Source organism: Lepus europaeus, chromosome 12 (genome assembly GCF_033115175.1).
Source record: "Lepus europaeus isolate LE1 chromosome 12, mLepTim1.pri, whole genome shotgun sequence".
Classification (NCBI taxonomy): domain Eukaryota; kingdom Metazoa; phylum Chordata; class Mammalia; order Lagomorpha; family Leporidae; genus Lepus; species Lepus europaeus.
This window is the reverse complement of record NC_084838.1, coordinates 24765088-24785581: the sequence shown is the minus strand read 5'-3', so window position 1 is coordinate 24785581 and position 20494 is coordinate 24765088. Positions and strand designations below refer to the sequence as shown.

The window sequence follows — 20494 nt, the reverse complement described above, 5'->3', positions numbered from 1 at the left end:
GTCCAAACGGCTGTCGTCTCCACTGGCCGATGCCTTCCAATGAGACCTGTCATCGTGCAAGGGTGGCCTGTTGTGTGTGCAGAGTGAACGGTTAGCGGGAGAATGGAAGAACATTTAGAGATGTGAGTGAAGCAACACAAATGCAAAGGAACTGGGCAGGGGAAGCCGTGAATGGAGATGGCTTACAAACGGAAAGGAATGGGTTTTCTACGTGAGCGCTTAAAAATTCCCAAGGCAGATCGTCCATTGACTTCTGAGTAGAGAAAAGCTGTGTCTAGGCCTGAGTCATCAGCCCCAAAGGGTGTCTGAAGTCAAGTCAGGCTGGGGAATGCTGGGTAAGGGGGAAAATGCTTCCTTCCCTGCTGAAATGTGCCACCGACAGCAGCATTTGCCAAACACTGTGGGCTAGTGAACTCTTTTTCAGGAGTATCTCTGGAGAGCTAAAAAATTAGTGGACAATGGAACTGAAGGAGAAGAAAATTCTGAAAATCCATGCATAGTTTTTGCATAATATGTTTTTCCAAGAACTTTTGGGAGACTCAGCTCATATGGCAGATTTCAAAAATTTTCTTGCTCCAAAATAAATGTACATTTCAATTCCATTTTCTATGAACCTTTTAAGTCCCCTTGCATACAAACCTACCCCAGCAATTCTGGGCAGGAGGCTGGGGCAAGGCTGAGAATTTGCAGCAGGCTCACAGGTGACGCCGAGGCTGGCAGCCATCAGGGCCCCGGCGAGGAGCCCTGGCTGCAGCTGTCCTCAGGTCGCCTGTGGTGAAAAGCTGGGCTAGGTCACGCACGATTCAGAAGGAAATCGACGTGCGAAGTGCGCAAGACTGATCGCAAAATTTCCTAAAAGTTGTGTTAATAAAAACAGCACTTCTAATGAATCTCTTTTGTTTCTCACATCTGGAAAATAAACTGTCTTTGAGATACAGAAAGATTCAGAATTATTACTCTACTAATCGGTTTCAAAAGGTACCTGAGTATCACATGTTTCTAATAAAATGGCATTGCTGGGTCACTGGACCCCCAACTTCTATGAAGCTTCTATTTGAGCCTCGCTCTAAGTGGACCTACGTCCATCACCCCATTCTCTGCACCTTCTCCAGGAGCAAGGCAACCTCACCTTCATGCCAACTGAACTCACCAATTCTAATTCCAATAGAGCTGGACACATATAACACCAATGGAGACTGATCTCAAATCCAACTCTTAAGGAAAACTTTCAAGCTTAAGTATGAGCACAGCACGGCTGATGCCAGTAGCCCTAGGAAGGATGGTGGGAGGTGAGAAGCAGGGGTCCGTTAATCACCCTGGGGTCACACCCCACTGTTTCTGGGAATGTGTTTTACTGGAACACAGCCACACCCTCCTGCTGCCATCCTGTACATGCTGCGTCTGAGCTACAGTGGTGGGGTCGCGTAGTTTTGTAGTTGCAACCGCGACCATAAAGCTACGGTCCTTTCCCGAACAACTTTCCTGAGCCAAACACAAACCCTGACCATAGGCACCACCACAATAATCCCTGAGTTCCGGGCACATGTGAAGTAAACCAGTTCTCAGGACCGAAAGGCGTTACTTAGAAATTCAACATCACGTCTCTGAAATAACAAAACCAAGCCAGAGTATCTGAGGTTAGAGTGACTGTTTACAGGAGCATTTCAGTTTTATTTCACAACGCTTGCTTTAGTTAAGACCGGGCTCATGGCGGCTTCCTTTGCTTTGGGAAAGGTACTCGCCTCTGGCATGAGCACGCCGCTTTCCAGGATGCTCCTGATGGAGACTTCCCGTCCCTAACCGCGTGGGATGCCCCTGATGGAGACTTCCCCTCTCTAACCGCGTGGGATCCGGACTTTTTTGGGGAGGGCAGAGCTGCGTGAGCTCCAGCACTTACCTGACACCTGGGGAGTGCGGATGCCACCGGGGCTGGCTGGGGTGGATGTTAGGATGGTACTGAGGCTAGAAACAAAACACCAAACCGGATTACTCGGTGACCTTTGGGTTTCAATGGGCTTCATTCACTGGGGGCGAGGGGGGCTGGGAATCACGGACAGGCTACAGCCAAGCCCTCCTTTCCCAGGACGATCGCGTTTCCTACGCCAACAAAGGCTGGGGGGGGCTGGAACCCAGCGCCTGGTTCTCCGAGCGTGCCCCAGCGAAGGATCCCCCAGCCTGCCAAGGCAAGGTAAGGGGCCGGGAGGCCAGGGAAGGTTCGGGGTGATTTTTCTCTCCAATAACAACTTTTTCCATGGCTGAAACTATGACAACCAAGAGAATGATTACGTCGACACGCAGATGGAGATGGGAACGGACGCTAAGGCAGCAGGGCCACGGATGCTTTATTTTTTTTTCCTTTTCTCCCTGATGTAAGCAAGCAATCAAACCATTTTCTAAAATGTAATTTAAAAGAAAGAAAAAAAGCAGCCAGAGCACTTATTATGCCGACAAAATAGGAGGCAGGAGGAGAGGGAGGAGCCATGGAAGGACAGATGGACGAAAGGAAGGAAAGCTGTCTGTAGCGGGGCCAGGCCCAGGCCGGGCAGCGGGCTGCCTTGCCACCTGCAGCCTGCAGAGGGCAGCAATCGCAGACACTGGCAGCAGCCCTGGGTTCTCCAGGTTAAACTTTCTGTGGGGCAAAGGAGGCCCTCCAGACACTTAAGCCACAACAGTCTGGCCACCATTAATCTTCTAATTATTTTGTCCCCTCCTACTCCTTCCCCTGCGGCTTTGATTAGTAAGCAGTGGCCTGCTCTGTGGTACAGAAAACTCTCAGCAATTCTTCTGATCCACTTGTCATGGGCCCAAGAGGTCCTTCCTGCCTCGTATCTCAATGGCCTCTCTCCCGCTCCAAGGCAGCTCCACAGCAGCAGAGTCTTAAGCAGCCCCAGGAGGACACGCTGCTGGGAAGGCGATTACAGAACGTCTCGGCAGCAGAATTCCAGGGGTACAGACGCCCACAGGGTGCAGATGACCTGCCCAGAGCCAAGCTGCTCCAGGTGTTTCAGTCACAGAGAATGAGAGACCCAGAGCTGAGCCCCAAGTCCAACACAACCAAATCAGACCCACCAGAGACAGGTGGGAAGCTCAACCACACACGTGGAAAGAGGAGGTCCCAGAACCCTCCTTGGCTGCCTCTGGTAGATTATTCAAGTTTCCAGCTATCAAGGAGTATTTTACTGTTAACCCAGGTGGTTCTCCACTGGGCAGTTATGTCCCTCTGCGGACAACTGGAAATACCTGTGTGTATTTTTGCCTGTCACAATGACAGAGCAGAAGGGAAGCTACACATCCTGTAATCCCAGGGACAGCCCCAAACGATGAAGAACCCCCCCCCCCCCCCGTTCCCAACCCCGCCACCCTCCCGATGACAGCAATGTCCTCAACAGCCTCAACCCGCCCCTGGCAGCTGGCTACCCCTGCCGTGCACAGCCCTTCCCAGCTCCTCCTCCGTCCGCTCACCCCCACACAGTGACAGAGCAGCACTAGGTCTGGCCAGGTGCAAGGCACCAGTGTTGGCCAAAGATGCTGCGAGAACAACGTCTCAAGAACAAGAACTGTAGCTCCGATCTTGACAACACCCTCGAGGTTCACTCTGAGCCAGAGTGCAGTGAGGACGGGACGGAAGGCAGCCGGAGGCTCCCGGGGAAGGGGCTGCCCTGCTGGGCTTTCCTTCTCTCTCCCTCTCCCTCTCTCAAGCACTGATCATCCGTCAGCCAACAACCACCTGAGAACCCCGCCACACAGAAGCATCCTGTGAATAAGAAGAGCCGAGAACCCAAGGAAGCCGAGGAGGACAGAAGTGGGGACATTTCTCCTTCCAAGTTCAAAGCACTTTCCACCTGTTACACTCTGGCCCTTGCAGTCATGAGGAACCTGATTTCACCTCACCAAAATCAACTGCTACAAAATTCTTCTAAAGGCTCATATATGGCAACCTCTTAACGACAGTACACTGGGATCTTGCCTCCAGGTAAGCAATTCCACAGCAATGAAAGGTCATAAAAGCAGATGATCAGAAGGCTCCAAAGTGAAATGGCATATGGAATCGCTCTGGTACTGAGGGACATTCAAAGCCAGACTGGGGACAGGGCACGGAAGCCTGGGAGAAAGGCATCCCTCAGACACTCCCACTCATTCAGGACCACAGTGGGCCCCAAGTGAGAAGTTATCAGACATGGACGGCACGACAAGCACAAATAAACATGTGTGGTGGGGTATACATCACCAACCCAGGGCCCCCTGCCTGCCCGGCTGCTCCTCCGAGCCCCCGTCCGAGGCTCGGCAGTTCCCCGGATGCCCGGCTTCTGCCTCTTTGGTTTCTCAGCTGATCTCTCCAGGGTGAGACCCAGGCCTTGGCTATTTTTCTAAAGCCGCTGGATGCTGAGAACACGCAGCAGGGCTGAGACACACCAGGACCGGCGGCTGCCAGTAGAGGAGATCCGAGAAGGCCGTGTGCAGGCGGTGGCTTCGGAGTGGGCCTTCGGAAGATATTTTAGAGCAGGGATGGGAGGCAAAGGAATTCCAGGCAGGCGAGCATGGACAAGGAAGTGGTGGGAAGAAAGCATGGGGCAACAATTATGTAATTCTCTGTGAGCTGAACATATGGCGTGTGATGAGAAATGCTGAGAAGCGAATGCAGAATGCAGGAGCCGGGTTGTAGAAGGCTGTGAATGGCCAGAGACAGCCACCCACGGTGGCTGAGGGACTGGCTTGATCCAGGCTGGGCTTGATCCACCTGTCATGTCACCACCGACTTTCATAGCGATGTGTCACGTTTGCCACCAAGAACTTCAAAACGAATTAAAAGGGAGGGGTGAGGCTGGTTTCTTTAGGGGGCGGAGGGGGGGTTGCCCAAACATTCAGTTGATTTTGCGGAACACTGGTCTACAAAAAATAAAACACGTGTCTCTTCTGCGGAATCTGTTACTCTGACATTCCAGTGGGTACTGTGAAGTCCAAGCAAGGGAATGCAGGATGCAACATTGCCCAAACAGCTAACCAAAGCAGCCTTTCCTGGGGACACGTCTCAAGGGACTCATGTCCCCCAGGCCCAGGACACAGCCTGGCAAAAAGCCGCCTCCCGGGACTGCTGCCCAGAGCTTGTGTTTGACCCCACACCCCAAACCCAGAAATAGAAACTCCCAGCCCCGATGCTTGCTCAGTGACAAGGCTGAGAGAAACTGGCAGTTGGGGTCACCAAGAGACATCAGGGGGCAGCAGGAGAGGGGGTCTCCACTGGCTGTTCCCGCAAGAAAACAGGCACTGTTATTGGTTCTTCCAATCTGATTATCAACACCATGACTATTCCTTCTGGGAAATTCAGAAACTTCGGGAAAATCTTTAAAAGCAGTATCTCACCTGGTAATTATGGACTTCAGGATTTGCTTTAGAGCTGAAAAAAAAAAAAAAAAAAAGGAAGAGACAAAAAGAAAAGCATAACTTAGGTCGTCAAGTGGCATTATTCCTGATTTATTTAACAACCATCACTACTCTCCCTGCTCCATTAGGGGTTTTCACATACCGTTTCATTTCAGCCACTGGCTGCTTAAATGAACACCTAACTGGGCAAACCACAACCAGCAATGTTCATTCATCCCCTCAAAGCTCACGAATGGAAACACACAGGTAATATTCCAAATGGCAGCCATGATGCCGTTTTTTATTTGATGCCAAAAAAGGAGGTCTTTGCAGGTGGGCCAAGCATAGAGTTTTTGCTCCTGATTCAGGCTGCCCTGGCATTGTAGGACAGCACCAAGAAGCTTCAGGTTCATGCAGGTGCAGGGAGGGTCATCTCCCAGGAGGCACTGTGGAGGGAGCCACACATGGGGCTCTTGCTATTGGCCACGCAGCGGCTGACCTGGCCACCACGTTGGAACGTTCCCTCCCCACGAGGCTATGTGCTGGGAACTCCACATCTGTTACTATTTAATCCCCACCACAAGGCCAGGACGTCAACCATGTTTCCCAGCACCTCGTCTGACAGATAACAGAGCAGTTGCCTAACAGAGAATTAGGAAACCTGCTCAGGGTCAGTCGGCTGGTGAGTGGCAGAGCCAGGGCTGGAACCCATATCTGCCCATCCTCAAAGCCCATCTTCTTCCCAGCACATCAATGGGTGTGCACTGAGGAACCAGGGAAGGGTTTGGGACTCTTCAAGCATGATCCTACTTAGGAGGAATCTTAAATATAACCACTCTGGTTTAAAAAAAATATAGACAGATCAGTGTAGACACGGATGGAGCAAGTTGGTGTGAAAAACAAAGCACCATGTCTGAAACAGGAGCTCATTATCTGCGAGAAAACCCACAAACAGGCACACTCATTGGGCAACGGCGGTTGCTAGGGTGGTGTGCTGGAAACCAAGGCTTATTGCTCCTGCAGCAATGAGAGGGCGCCGTCACTGTTCTGAGTCTCGCCTGCGGTGTAAATGCCTCGTGTTCCCATTTTCACAGAAAGGCACAGAGCCAGGCGCTGGGCCTGGGCAGCGCCGCCTGCATGGCATCAGGAGGCTGAGCGTCCTGCGAGGTGCTGTGTTTCTGGTGGCACTTCTGCAGTCCACGGCACCGCTTTATCCCCGGCTCCCAGAGCAATCCCACTCCCCCTCGGGGATCCCACAGGCTCCGAAGAGCAGTCGAGCAGCTGCAGCGGCTGGCTATGAGCTCATTTGTTCCTAAAGGGTGTATTTGCTGGGGCCTTTTTTTTTTTTTTGGTGGAGTCTTTTTTATTTTTTATTTTCTTTGTTTCGGTTCCCAATATATAATCTCCAGGAGTCAATAAGGGGGAAATGTAATTTTCTTAGGGAAAAACAAACAAACAAACAATTACCTCCTTAGAGAGCAAAAGAAAGAAATCCTGTAACTTACAAGTCCATGCAAATGAAAAGCAAGACCTCCTGCCAAGCTGAGAAAGGTGCAAATGTTTTTGGGCATCCCACCTGCCAGAGGGAGCCCAGAGAGAGGGGGCAAACTTGCAGGCAAACTGCCTAGCCAGGCAAGGAAGCTGCAGCTTCCCCACCATCCCCAGGGGCAGGGGCGGTGCATGGCAGTGCAACAGGTCCTGGACCCTGCTGTGCACCGCCCCTGCCCCCTTCAATAGCCGCTGACACTGCGACCCAAGGACAAGAGGCACAACAGGGACCCCTGGCAGAATGGTGCAGCTAACACCATTTGCAATCAGAGAGGTGAGGCTGGGTCCAGGTGATGATCTCAGGACCCAGCCGTGTTCTCTAGACCCTTCTGAGGCCTGTGCTCCTTGGAGCTGCCTTGGAGTGCCCTAGAGAAGGGGAGGTGGATGCACAGGAAGGCACTGCCTCTCCCTGCCCACCTGGCTTCATCCAGAATCGCCAGGATTTTGTCAGGTCATGTATGTGTGTGCATGTGTGTAATCCAACAGTGTACGTGTGCGTGTATGTAAATCCAACAGTAAGCAGCCTGGAAAAACACGGATCTAGTCCAACCTTCTCGGTTGCAAATGAGAACCAGGAGGCCCAGACAGGGGCAGAAGGCCCCAGAGCTGGGTTAGTACCGAGCCAGTGCTAGGGGGCGGGGCTCACCGGCAACTTGTCCCACCGCCCGCCGTGCTTACCAACTGTCCTGAGAGTGCACGGACAGTCAAGCCGTGCCAACCTCCCAGGCCACCAGGGCCCTTTTCTTGGGATGCCCGAAAGGCTAATTCTACTGAGCTGGCTCCCTCTGGGGGCTAGAGCCCAGACCAATGGTGGGCACAGCGCAGGACATGGTTCTCTCACGTGACAGCTGTGCACCTAACACGTTTCAGCGGGAGGATGGGAGATCCCTGGCCAGGTAGGACAATTCTCACTTAGGGAGCTGTACAAACAGATGCCTGGAGCCCACATCTGCCTGGAGACCGATCTGATTAGCCTGGGGTGTGGCCTGGCTGAGGGGGATGTGTTAGGGCAAACGAACAAGCAGGCAAGATCAGGGCCATCTGTGCCCGGAGAGGAGCATGGGCCCCATCCAGCCCACTGGCGTTTGTGAATGTTTTTCCCGGGACACGGCCATGTTCAGTCCTTTCCATGCTGTCTGTGCTGGGTCACAAGGGCAAAGATCAGTGGTTGTGAAAGACACAGTGCAGCCTGTGACATCCCAAGGATTTACTCTCTGGGCCTCCCCTGCTGGAGACTTCTCAGTCTTACAGTAAAGTTCTTTTTCCTGAGGGAGTGTGTGTGTGCACGCCCGCGTGTTGGGGGCATCATCCTCTGTGTCGCAGGACTCTGAGGGCTGCACATGTCCCAGCATGCCCAGCGTCCGCCCCCAGCCTGCCTTTTGCTCGGGGGCACAGCTTTCCACTCCCGCCCCCACCACCTGCCCCACCCTTAGCACCGTGCGCTGTACACACATCTAGAGCCCTTATCTCCCACTGGCATAATCCGCAGAGCGCGGGTCTGCTCAAACAAAGCAACCGTGTTTTCCAGCAAAACAAACTGTCTTGGAACATTCTGCTGTGTACTTTCAGCAAGGCAGGAGGGATGGCACAGCCAGGCAGCAGGAAAGGGGGAGGGGAGAAGGACGAACCAGGTGACTCACTCTGCAACTTAATTGTATTAAGGAAAAAAGTCAACACTGCAAATAAGCACGGTAATCAGCGGGGAGAGCTGCTCGCCAGAGTCTGGGCACGTACCAGAGCTGCGCGGCGATCACCGGGTTGCTCGCTGTGAAGGAAGAGCAGACGGTTAGGACATCTTGGAGGGCCAAGGACAGACAACGCCGGGACAGGGACTTCAGCTACCCCGGGCAGATCTGCTCCCCGCCTCCGATTCGCTCAGCCATCGTTCCTGGAGCGCGCATGCGCCACACTGAGAAGCATGTCAAGGTAGAGACAGAGACAGAGACAGAGACAGCGCGTGGCGACAGAGGGTGACAGCAGCACGCGCCTGCACGGAGGGGACGCAGGGCGGGGGACGAGGTGCCGCTCATTCAACTACACTCTGTCCAGTCTGCAAAAGCACAGCGCAGAGAGCATCATGGACACCTTCACAGAGAAGATGCTGGAACTCCAGCTGGAAAAATGTCAGGAGAAAGGAGGAGAAAGGAAGCTGGGAAGACCAGCAGGAAGGGAAGAGGAGGAGGACCCCTGAGGACCCCTCTTGGGGCCTCCAAGAGCTCAGATGCCATCTCATGGCGGGGGAGTCAAACCACAGGAGGCCCACCCCTCTCAGGGACAGCCACTCCTGGGGGACCCACCTTGTTGCTTGTGACTGTCAGCACAGATCTTGTTATCTTTGGAAAACTCTTCCTTATTTATATGAGGCTGTTTCTGGACAACCTTAACCCAGTGAACTACACACTGTACTGCTCTCCCCACGGAGGTGACAGCCCCTGGAACAGAGAGAGCCCCCCCAATCTCCTCCACTGCTGCAATAACCCCCACCCCAACTCCCCACGCACCCCCTTCTCTGCAGCCACCACACATCCTCTGGCAGCTCTGGAAGGTGAGGCCACTGTGGGGCATTTCCCTCCACTAAAGCAGCGGGGGATTCTGGCTGCCATGCTACAGTGCTGTTGGTTATAAAGAGAGAAAACCGTGGGGGAACTCAAGGGTGAGGATTCCAGAGGGGCAAGTGGAGGCACTGGATTCCACGGAAGCCTGCCAAGTCCCGAGCCGAACCAGACACCACGTGGAAAGGCCACGGCCCATCAGCAAGACAGAGAAGGGACCAAGGGAGCTCAGAGTACTGGGACCTGGCTATAAAAAAGGAAACCATGCGGTGCTGACCAAGGGCCCTAAGTGGAGGAGTAAGTTAGCATGGGAGGGGAAGCGCCACGGGATGGGATCTAGAGGCTGGGTCTGCACAGACGTGAGCCCACCTGCTCAGCCACGGACAAAGTCCCAGGCCGCACACAGGCGTGGGCCACAGCAGTAACTGATAAAGCCAAGGCTCAGGTACCCTAGGGCCGGGTACGTCTGGGGCAACTGCGGGCACCTGAGCCAAATGTCTTTGCTTGAAAAGATTTATTTGGTTTTAATTTGAAAGGAAGTTGGGGGGGGGGATCTTCCAGCCACTGGTTCATTCCCCAAATGGTTCCAACAGCCAGATCTGTGCCAGGCTGATGCTAGGAGCCAGGAATTCCACCCAGGTCTCCCATATGGGTGGCAGAGGCCCATGTACTTGGGCCATCATCTGTTGCTTTTCTAGAAACATAAGCACGGAGCTGGCTCAGAAGTGGACTGGCCAGGGCTCTAACTAGCATCTCATATGGGATGCCAGCATCCCACGTGGTGGCTTAATCCACTGCACCACAATGCCAACCTCCTGTGTCAAGTTTCTCTAAGTGCAGGGCCGGACCTCCAAGAAGCATGAGCCTGACACCTCTGTTGGAAACTGGTGGAGGAGGCATGAAGGGACTGTGCGCCAAGGCACACTATCTGCTGCAGGCAGGGCGGTGGGTGCCAATGGCATCGCGGAGGTCCCAGGGCTAAAAGTAAAGAGGCTCACAGAAAGCACCGCAGAAAAAGGGGGAGAAGCACACGACCACAGTGGGGAAAGACCAAAGTCAGGAGGACGGCAGAAGCCTGAGTCCCATCCGGAGACCATGCCTGTGCGTTTTAAGCCTCAGAACCGTGGAAAGCGACCGCACAGGCTGCCTGTGCCAGCTCCGCGGGGTCCCACCGCCCACACCGTAAGGAAGGAAAACACACAACCTTTGAACGTGGAATGTCTCCGGGAAGGGTAACGTTTACTGGGCTTCCTCTCGAAGGTGCTGCTTCTGCGTAACCTGGCGCCGTGCGTGGCCTGGTATTCCGTCCGCCCGCTGTTGAAGTAAATGATATTTCATCACGCGTTACCAAACCCAGAATCTTGGTGCATATACAGCCTGGAAAGTGAGCCTGCATTTTTCAGGACTCTGGTGGCATTCTTCACCTGGGCTTGAACTCATTTGATTAAGACACACACTGCGTTTAAACCTTCCACTTGGAAACACAATTTCAGTCGCAAAAGCCAGGCCATTATAGGGGCAGATATTTCCGCCGAGGCACAACACCTGCAGTTCCGGAACCAACCACTCGGCTGCACAAAACTAGCTGGTCTGAGGATGTGGCGCGTTTGACTAAGAGAACGCTGCTCAGCACAAAAAACCACTTCCAGGGAACACACTGGGGAGACATGCAGCTCCCCTTTATAAGGCGGCTGGTTGTCAATGACCGCCAAACTAAACCCTGGCTCTCCTGGCGGTGCCAAGAGAAACACTGCCATGTCACAAGGCTTTCTGGGTCTCACCCAGCCGCAGGCTCCAGCACGGGTGCGGTTTGGAGTGCCCTTACCCATCGCTGCTTCATTCCGGTCTCTGCAGGCTTATGACTGACCAGCAGCTGGGTGGCACTTGCCACCTGCTCCGAGGGCCTCCACAGGGCCACCCCACTCCAAACCCCCTTCCTTCTCACCCTTCTCCTTGACGAGCAGAGAGGACACTGGGTAGGCCAGATCCGGGGGAAGCTTCCTCCCAGGAGGGGAACGCCTGCAGTGGCAGCTACCCCGACACGTCTCCAGCCCGCATGCACGTGGCAGGCCACGAGTGTCACACAAACCTCTGCAGTCCTGACATTTCCCACCCTCCCCGGGACCACCCTGTGATCCGATTCTTTCTCAAAAAGGACTCGCATCTTTTTCTTTCCACCCTGGAGCAGTTAAAAATACATTCCAAGAAAATAACCCTTTAAACAGCGGTGCACGGCCGTTTCCTTGCAGAGCTGCTAAGTGTGGAAGGAGTAAATCTCTAGGCGTTTTAAACAGAGTTCAGGGATGTGCCATGTGTGGGTAGAGGTTACAAACCATGGAGCTTTCGATCTTTTAATCATGACTCAGACCTGAACAGGTGCCCCAAACACCTTCTCCAGCTGTGCCTTTAAAATGTACACTTGCTGTCTGGGATGTATGTACACACCCACAGATTCTGAACAAATGGGTCAGATAAGCGGGTCTCAGATAAGCGCACAAACTCTTATTTTTTTTTTTTTTTCTTTGAAAGGCAGACAAGAGAGACGGAGAGCGCCTACCTGCTGGTTTATGCCCACACCCCACATCAGAGTACCTAGGTTCTAGTCCTGATTCCCGCTTCCCCTTATTGCACACCTGGGAAGGCAGCAGGTGACGGTGCAAGGAGTTGGGTCCTGATGGCCCGGATCATGGTTCCAGCTCCTGGCTTCAGCCTGGCCCAGCCCCAGTTGCTGTGGGCATCGGGACACTGAACCAGCTGACAGGAGTTCTCTGTCTCGTTGCTTCTCAAATAAATTATTTTTTTTTTCAAACAGAAATCCTATAGAAGCGTCAGACTGCCCAGGATTGAATCCCTATCTCAACTGTACCGCATACTGGCTGTAGATGACTTTGGGCAGCTTGTGTGACCCTCCTGGCCCTCGATTCCTGGTCTGTAAAATGGGCACTGTCCTGTCTACTTCATTAAGAGGCTGCTGTAAGGACGAAGGGTGGCTGCCTGGCACAGCGACGTCCTAACACACTTTCCAGGATGATGCTATGTCCTGTCTGCCTTGGCTGACTCCTAGCCACAAGCTCGTGGGGGCGCAGAGTGAGACCGAAGAACCATCTTTTAAAATATACTTAACATGCAGCTGGCGCCGTGGCTCAATAGGCTAATCCTCTGCCTGCGGCGCCAGCACACAGGGTTCTAGTCCCAGTCGGGGTGCTGGATTCTGTCCTGGTTGCCCCTCTTCCAGGCCAGCTCTCTGCTATGGCCCAGGAAGGCAGTGGAGGATGGCCCAAGTTCTTGGGCCCTGCACCTGCATGGGAGACCAGGAGAAGCACCTGGCTCCTGCCTTCGGATCAGTGCGGTGCGCCAGCCCCGGCGGCCATTGGAGGGTGAACCAATGGAAAAGGAAGACCTTTCTCTCTGTCTCTCTCACTGTCCACTCTGCCTGTCAAACAAAAAAAAATGTACTTAACATGCATTCATTTAAACAGTCACTTGTGGCTAGCGGCTCCTGTAGCGGACAGCACGGCTCTAGCCAAATGGGAGCCTCGGGACTCCGACACACACACGCAAGCACGCACACACACACGCATGCAGGCACGCGGTCCCTACCTGAACCTGAAGCGGGAGCCCAGCCTGATGAATTCCGATCTGCTGGACTTGCTGTTCCCTGGCGCCCGCAGCCGGAAGAAGGCGTGGTGCTCGACCGCACACTTCCACAGGTGCTTGCAGGTCCTGGCGCTGTCCAGGCGGAACACAAACGTGTGTTCCTGCTCACGGCCCTGCGGGGGAGGAAGCACCAGGTGCTCAGCCCTGATGTCTGTGGCTTCCATGTGAGACTGCGCGTGCGCGCGTGGGTGGGGCAAGGGCGGCACAGGGGAGGGCATGCCTACCTGGTCATCGTCCTCAACCACCACCAGTGTCAGTTTGCTCTTTTTAAAATCCATTTTGGTAATTTTAGGCCTGGTCAGAGAGAAAGCACTGTAAAAGCATGGCCTGCAGTGAAACCAGCCACACATCAAACACCAGCTTCCTTTCTACTTTTTAAAGCCTTGATTGGCTAAGAAAAAGGATCATTCATTCATTGAAAGCGTGATTGCTCAGAAGGTTCAGCGCAACGGCCACACACCCACAACGACAACAGTACGGCGTGCTTTCAGAACGAAATCAGGGTGTTGCAAATATGCCTCAAGAATCATTCATCACAGAGAATTCCACCACAAAATAGGAAAAAACATTTTTAATATTAGACAAAACTAAATTACCAAAAGAATAAGCCTATTTTGTTAGCTCCTTCAAAGATTAATATGCCTGTCGGGGTCAGTCCAAGAGAATATTCACAGCCATCTCTTCCCTACAAACAAACGAAGTGACAGTCGGTAGAGGGTTCTAACAGGTCGTCACACAGCACAGTGCAAAAACAGTTTCCTCTCCACAAGTTACTTTGCTGGCACGCTGTTCACACAGTTCTCAGCAACAGCAAAAGCACGGGACTGGGCCGGGCTCGGGTCTTACCCTGACCACGTGCATGTCCACCCCGTACATTTCCAGCCACTTCGCCTTGTTCAGGTAGGACAGTTCCGCCTGGGCAGGGCTCTTTCCCCTGGGAGAAAGCAAAGGAAACATGCCTGAACGGCCACGGCGCCGGGAAGGGCACGGTCGTGCTACGGGAGGCTGCGCGGCAGAGAAAGCAAGGAGGGGTTCCAGGGGACACTTTCACAGACACCCCAAGAATGTACCAGTAATGGAAGGGAAAGAGCACAGATCAGTGCCTGGAACAGGATCCCCTAAGGACACAAGGCCCCGTTGTCTGTGTGGGGGCATGCATGTACATGCGAAAGGGACAGGCTGGGAGGGAGCAGGATAGGCTGCTGCCCATGCTTCCTGCAGGGAGGGGAGGGAGAGAGAGAGCGAGCGAGCATGTGTGTGCGTGTGTGTGTGTGTATAGGGGTGGATGGTACCCACACACTTCTACATTGCTTCAATGTTAGACAAGAATGCACTAAGGGCGCTGGTCTGGTGCTGGTGCTGTGGCATATTGGGTAAAGCTGCTGCCTGCAGTGCCAGCATCCCATATGGGTACTGGTTTGAGTCTCAGATGCTCTGCTTTCGATCAAGCTCTCTGCTATGGCCTGGGAAAGCAGTAGAAAATGGTTCAAGTGTTTAGGCCCCTGTACCCGCCTGGGAGACCCAGAGGAAGCTCCTGGCTCCTGGCTTCAGTTAGGCTCAACTCTGGCCATTGCTGCCATCTGGGAAGTGAACCAGCAGACGGAAGACCCCTCCCTCCCTCCCTCCCTCCCTCTCTCTCTCTCTCTGCCTCTGCCTCTCTGTAACTCTGCCTTTCAAACAAATAAATAAATCTTTTTAAAAAATGCACTAAGGTCACCTTATTAAGAAAAGGTCAGAGGAGCTTTTTGTTAGGATGGGAAGACAACAGGAAGCCATGCTAAGTTCCAGGGTCCAAGCATGACCTGGAACAGACTGTACCTTGGGGTGATAGGACAGGAGAAAGCAAAGGTTACTCTCTGGGAATCCCAGTGAGTGCCAGACAGTGTGCGTGGTGATGGGGTGAGTGTTGAGATCTGCGAGGTGAGCAAGGAACATGGAGGGAAAAACCAGAGAGAAAAATGGCATAGTGGACTCAGGCCTCCTAACTACCATTCCTGCAACAGCTTCAGCTGTGAGCGCCCCACGCAACAGTGCTGAATGAGGTCGAGTGTCCCTTATCTGAAGTATTCCGCATGTGGGATTTTGGAATCCTGGCATATACGTAATGAATTATCTTGGGGATGGACGCTAATTAAACATGAAATTCATTTGTATTTCTAATATACTGTGTACACACAGCTGGAAGGGAATTTTAAACAATACTTTTCATGCTCCTGCATCTCTGCTGTTACCCGTCACGAGATCAAGTGTGGATTCTTTTTTCCTATTTGTGGCATCACATTGGCCCTCAAAGAGTTTCAAGTTTCGGATTTTTAAATTAGGGATGCTCGACCTGTGTTTCTAAAAGGTTTGCTCTAGGAGGTTCAGGTCATGGGGTCACCAGAGACACAGGTGTGGGCAGTGCTTCCTCAGTGCCCACACCTGGGGTGTCCCCAGGACAGCAGTGGCCCCCCATCCCCAGCAGCCACAAGTCCATCAGACTCAGGCTCTGCAATTGAGAAGGAGCGGGGGAGGGGAAAAAGGGAAGGGGAGGAGGGAGAATGGTTCAGTTCCTGCTGCACTGTCTCAAGAGAGAGGATGGGTGGGCCTTGGGAAACAGGACTGAAGCACAGGCGAGAAGGAAGGATTGGAGCTGTAGTTTTAGTCACTGACAGAGCGGTTCTACCGGTAGACAAGAGACAGCGACCAAAGCGTATGCACGACATAAATAAATCTATTATCAGGATGCAAGGCAGTCACATCAAGGTACCTGCACTCTTTCCACCTCTGGAAGATATCGAATTCCATTGCCTCTGTCTGATTGGGAATGAACCGAAACTCAGACACCAGCTCTGGCGTGTGTTCTGGAAGCTCGCACTCTCCAAGCTCCGCTGCAGATTTCATAAGAGGGAGGGGAACAGGAGACATTGAACGCTTTCTGTTACTGCCGCAGGCAGGTCCAAAGGCATTTTGCATGACTGTGAAGCACAGGTGCCCCCTAAGGCATCTCTCTCTCCTTTCGGGAGGATTTACCTCTCGCCTGGTAGCCATTTATACACTCGGAACCCCCAGGAACCATTCCAGTGCCCTCCCCGGCGGGCCATACACCATCATCTCAGTTATTACTGTCTCTCCCTCCCAGGGAGGCGCTCATTGCATTTCCCAGGGAACTGCAATGGCAAGGAACGAGGATCTGCTCAGAAACAGCCCTTTCCCAAGGCTCTCGTTAAGGACGCACACTCTCTGCAGTGCCAGAGCAGATGGAGCAAGAATTCGGCACAGGTAAAATCAGAGGGGGGACCCGCGAGGACAGGAGGTGGGGTGAGAGGGCTGCGGCAGCAACTGCGTGCATCAGGTGCAACCGGGGGGGGGGGGGGCGCTTTTTCAGAGCAATCCCAGCTGAATGCCCAGCTTTTACTGCCAGGGTCCTTGCTCCTACCCTGTCTCCCACAGAATGAAGGGACAAGGGCACGGATGTCCCCACCTGCCCAGATGTGAAAAAATCCACACTCCTTACTCCCACCCCCACTCCCACACTTCAGCTCAGGGATAAGACCCTGGAAATCCAGGCTCTGAAAGGGTGATCCACAGAGCAAAATGCGAGACCCCCAGGCCCCTTTCCTGACCAACTACAACACCACCTGCCTTTTCACAAGATGCCCAGGTGATGGGTGTGCAGAACGACCTTCTGGGATCCTGACAACACGCATCACCGTCCCCCACCCCACCCCCAGAGCTTCTGGCTCCATAGCTCTGCAATGAGGCCTGAAAACCGCATTTCCAACACATTCCCAGATGACGCCCACACAGCTGAGCTGGGCACTGCACCTGGAGGACCTGTGCGACCCTCAGGCCAATCCCACTGACCAACCAGTGGCGTCCACCTGAACCCTCTGGGAACAGCAGGTCCCACGCACCCAGCTGCCCTCTTTACCTCCCCACCTAGGCCGTGCCAGCTGTGGCCCAGGCCGCCGAGCACCTCATGCCATGGCCTGTTATCCCAGGAGAGGGACCCCAGCTGGTCTGCGGGAGAAGTCCCTGTCCATCCAGAGGACACAGTAATGCTAAGCTGGGAAGTGGCCCAGGAGCCCTGAATGGGACAATGTCTGACACCGAGCGGGGACTTGGTGACTCTCTCTTCATCTCAGTGCAGCCCCCTGCCTGTACCAGCAACTCTGAATTGGACTGTACCCCAAAGACCAAGGCCCAGGGCACCTTGGGGGCAGAGGGTGCAGTGGCTTGGCACGCTGGGCAAAGGCACGGATGAAGACTCTGCTCTGGACATATTTGACCAGAGAAGGCACAGGCTGGGCCCCAAGGCTGGAGGTCACCCCTGACCGGCTCTGTCCGAGAGGTCATGCTGAAGCTAGGTACCTGGAAGGCCAGAGGGGCAGTCTGGTCTGGGAACAGAGTCCCTGGGTATGAACCACCCTTGCCCTGTACCCACAGGGCAAAGTGATTCCACGGGGCCCCGTGTTCAGCAGTGAGTCTGGACGGAGCAGGATTAGCCATGCCACTGACGCCATCAAGCAGTGGAGGGAGAAGTCAGGCAACCGTGAGGTTTACTGGAAGTGTTCAGACCCGGGCCGGGGGGTAGGCGTCCCACCTCACCACCCCTGCACTAATCCAGGCCCAAGTGAGGCTCGCTGCCTTCCAAAGCTGCCCCTTCACTGTCTACAACTCCCTGTTGTGACCCCAGCCTGGCCCCAGCCCTGGGGACGCTTCACCACCCTGGGTCTTGGGTGCCTTTATCCATACAAGGGAACTGGTACAACGACAGAACACGACCTTGAGCATGCACCAAATGACTGCCTCATCCTTCCTCGTCCCCTCTTTGCCTTTTCCCCTTTTAGCTGGCTGCACTTTCAAATGTACCATACATTTTGCTCCCCAAAGAGCAAAGCCTCCATGTAAGGTCGCTGTACCCAAATTCACAAGGGCCCCATTAATTCAGGGACGGGGCAGCAAGACACGGCCTCAAGACTCGAGCATGGGAGGAAACACAATCTTTCATTTTATTCAAACCCCCAGAGGAGCTCCCGTGATCTTTGGAGCCCGGGGCCAGCTGGCTCGGCTGCGGCTGAAATGACAGCAGGCTACCCATGGGATGAGGGCGCGCAGGCAGGCACGGCTAACAAGAGCTTCCCTGTGTGTCTAAGTCTTCCACGTCTTTGTCTGACATAACGCTTCCATCTTCAATTACGCCAATGTTGCGGTTCCGGCTCTAACAGGCAACTTCTCTAAGAAAGGCTTACAGGTGGCTGACCTTCATCTCATCTGACTCGACTCTGTGCGTGTGCGATGCCTTCAGTGATATGTGTGCCTCATCCTCTGATCATTCAGGACAATGCACAAACTTGCAACATTGTGCCAGTGCCTTAGGAGGTGACCCTGCCAGGTGATTAATGGCCCCTGACCTGACACAGGTGCTTCTGTCCGCCACCTACACCCCAATGTCTACTGCTGGGCCACCAAGCCCGACAGCGTGAGCTCTGGGCAGCTCAGGAACTCGAGGGTGGATAGAGACCTGCTTGCTACACTGTGAGATCTGGATCTGGCCAAAGTGGAGAGGCCACTGCTGGGTTCCCTAAACTGCACATAGTCTAGGACATGTACCCTAAGGAAATACAGAAAGGTAGCAGAGCACTGGGCACAGATGGCAGCTGATGGCATCACCATCACCTCCCTGACCAGTGCCTTCAGACCACACCAGGAGGCTCCCCCTTTAACAAAGTCCTCGGGGGGGTCTCCCCAGCCTCATTCATTCTGTACTTATTGAGCACCTGCTAGATGACAAGGCCCTGTTAGATAACAGGAATTCATAGGTGATGAAAGAACAGACACATCAGGCAATGGGAGTCTCTTGAAGTCATTAATAACCATCTTTGTGTGTATAAGACATGATAGAAATACTAAAAGAAAAGAAATCATATCAAACACCTGTATATGGCTCTGATCAGAGTTACACTGGGGCAGGACACTGGGCTACTGCTTCCTTCCTTCCAGTCTTCCAGTCACGCGGCTGCTGTGCTGTTATCCTGATACTCCGTGACAGGTGGCTACTGATTTCAGAATTTGCAAAAACGTTTCAGGTCAATTTTAAAAGCTGGTAAGCTACTACAGTGGGAAGCCACGTCTAATATGGTGGGCACAGATAACCCATTAACTATGAATGACTACAGCGTCGTAACAATCCAGTAGAAGCTAAGGAGCCCACGACATGCCTGTCTGACATGCTACTGAAATCCCGTACATGCAGCTACTTCAGAAGTGTTTCTTGCGCATTTTAAACTACGGTCTGCTCCACCCAGGCGAGAAGAGCAGAGGCTGACAATCATGCAGGCAAATCTGCCATCAGCCGGGTCTCACCCCCATGCTGGCGACCCTGCCAGTGTTTCTGGCCTGACCTCTCTGACCCAGCCAAATTCAGACACCCAACAAGCTCTTCGAGTCTACCCACTCCCTGCTGCCTCCTCCCACCCTGGGAATCCTCTCTCACTCCTCCCCCAGTGCCCTGGTCTCATCACCCATCCTCCTCATCCTGCCAATGCTGTTCCCTAGCAGGTGCGGAACTCCCTACCCAAGCTGGTTCCCTCTGACCTCTGTTACTGCAACAGCTCCTCGCTGTACCCCAGCCGGTCTTGGTCCTGTTCCAGGGCCCTGTCCCCACAGAGCCAGTGCAGTCTGTCCAAAATGCACACCAGACCAGGCCTGCCTCCTGCTTCCAAGTCTTCGGCGGCACCGCAGCTGGTCACACAAAGCTCCTGCTCTTCACAGGGGTCTGAACTTGTACGCCGCGATGCCGCTCGGCTGCCGCTCCCTGCTTGCACCTTGGCTTTGGGCCTTGGTCCCCTGAATCACCTGCCTCTCCTGAGAGCCTCAGGAACCTGTCTTTTCTCCACGCCCCCTATGCATTTCGGCTCCCAGAAGGACAGCACCCGTCTGTCTGCCTTCCTCATGGACTGCGCAGCTGCTTCAGGTCACAGACTGGGTCCCATTTACTCGGGTCTCCACAGTAGCACTGGGCCTGGCACACACCAGACACTCGTTTGTGAGCTGAAAAGCAATGCCTGTAAAATGCTAACGACTGCCGAAGACTGATGTACCTTGCAGACAGAGCGCAGCTAATTCCACAGCCGTTTCATAGGGGCACTTCAATCTTGAAAGAAAAGAAAAGAAATGAATTCTAAATAGGAACTTAAGTCATCATAACCATGCAAAATGTCATTAAAATCATTTTTCAAAAGGCAGTTGTATTTAGACAATGACTTTTGTTCTCGGTAGTTTCTATTTTTGCTGTCACATGAAAGAATGCAAACAAGATCACTTAGGCTACAAATTTCCCAAAGTCAGTTCTCATCATATGGCAAAATAACCCAATTTTGGTATGTTTTCTA

The 20494-nt window shown here is 53.4% G+C and overlaps 1 protein-coding gene across 2 annotated transcripts in view; it reads right to left on the bottom strand.

Annotated features, from left to right (window-relative positions):
• EPB41L4B (erythrocyte membrane protein band 4.1 like 4B) overlaps positions 1-20494 on the bottom strand; it is a 146522-nt gene that overhangs the window by 67283 nt on the left and 58745 nt on the right. For both annotated transcript variants that reach the window (XM_062207790.1, XM_062207789.1), the window contains exons 6-15: positions 20204-20256; positions 15868-15988; positions 13965-14052; positions 13715-13803; positions 13343-13412; positions 13062-13231; positions 10666-10775; positions 8644-8674; positions 5362-5395; positions 1898-1962 (exon numbers count right to left, since the gene is read on the bottom strand). In XM_062207790.1, coding sequence (XP_062063774.1) covers positions 1898-1962; positions 5362-5395; positions 8644-8674; positions 10666-10775; positions 13062-13231; positions 13343-13412; positions 13715-13803; positions 13965-14052; positions 15868-15988; positions 20204-20256 — 831 coding nt within the window. The remainder of the gene's footprint in view (positions 1-1897; positions 1963-5361; positions 5396-8643; positions 8675-10665; positions 10776-13061; positions 13232-13342; positions 13413-13714; positions 13804-13964; positions 14053-15867; positions 15989-20203; positions 20257-20494) is intronic.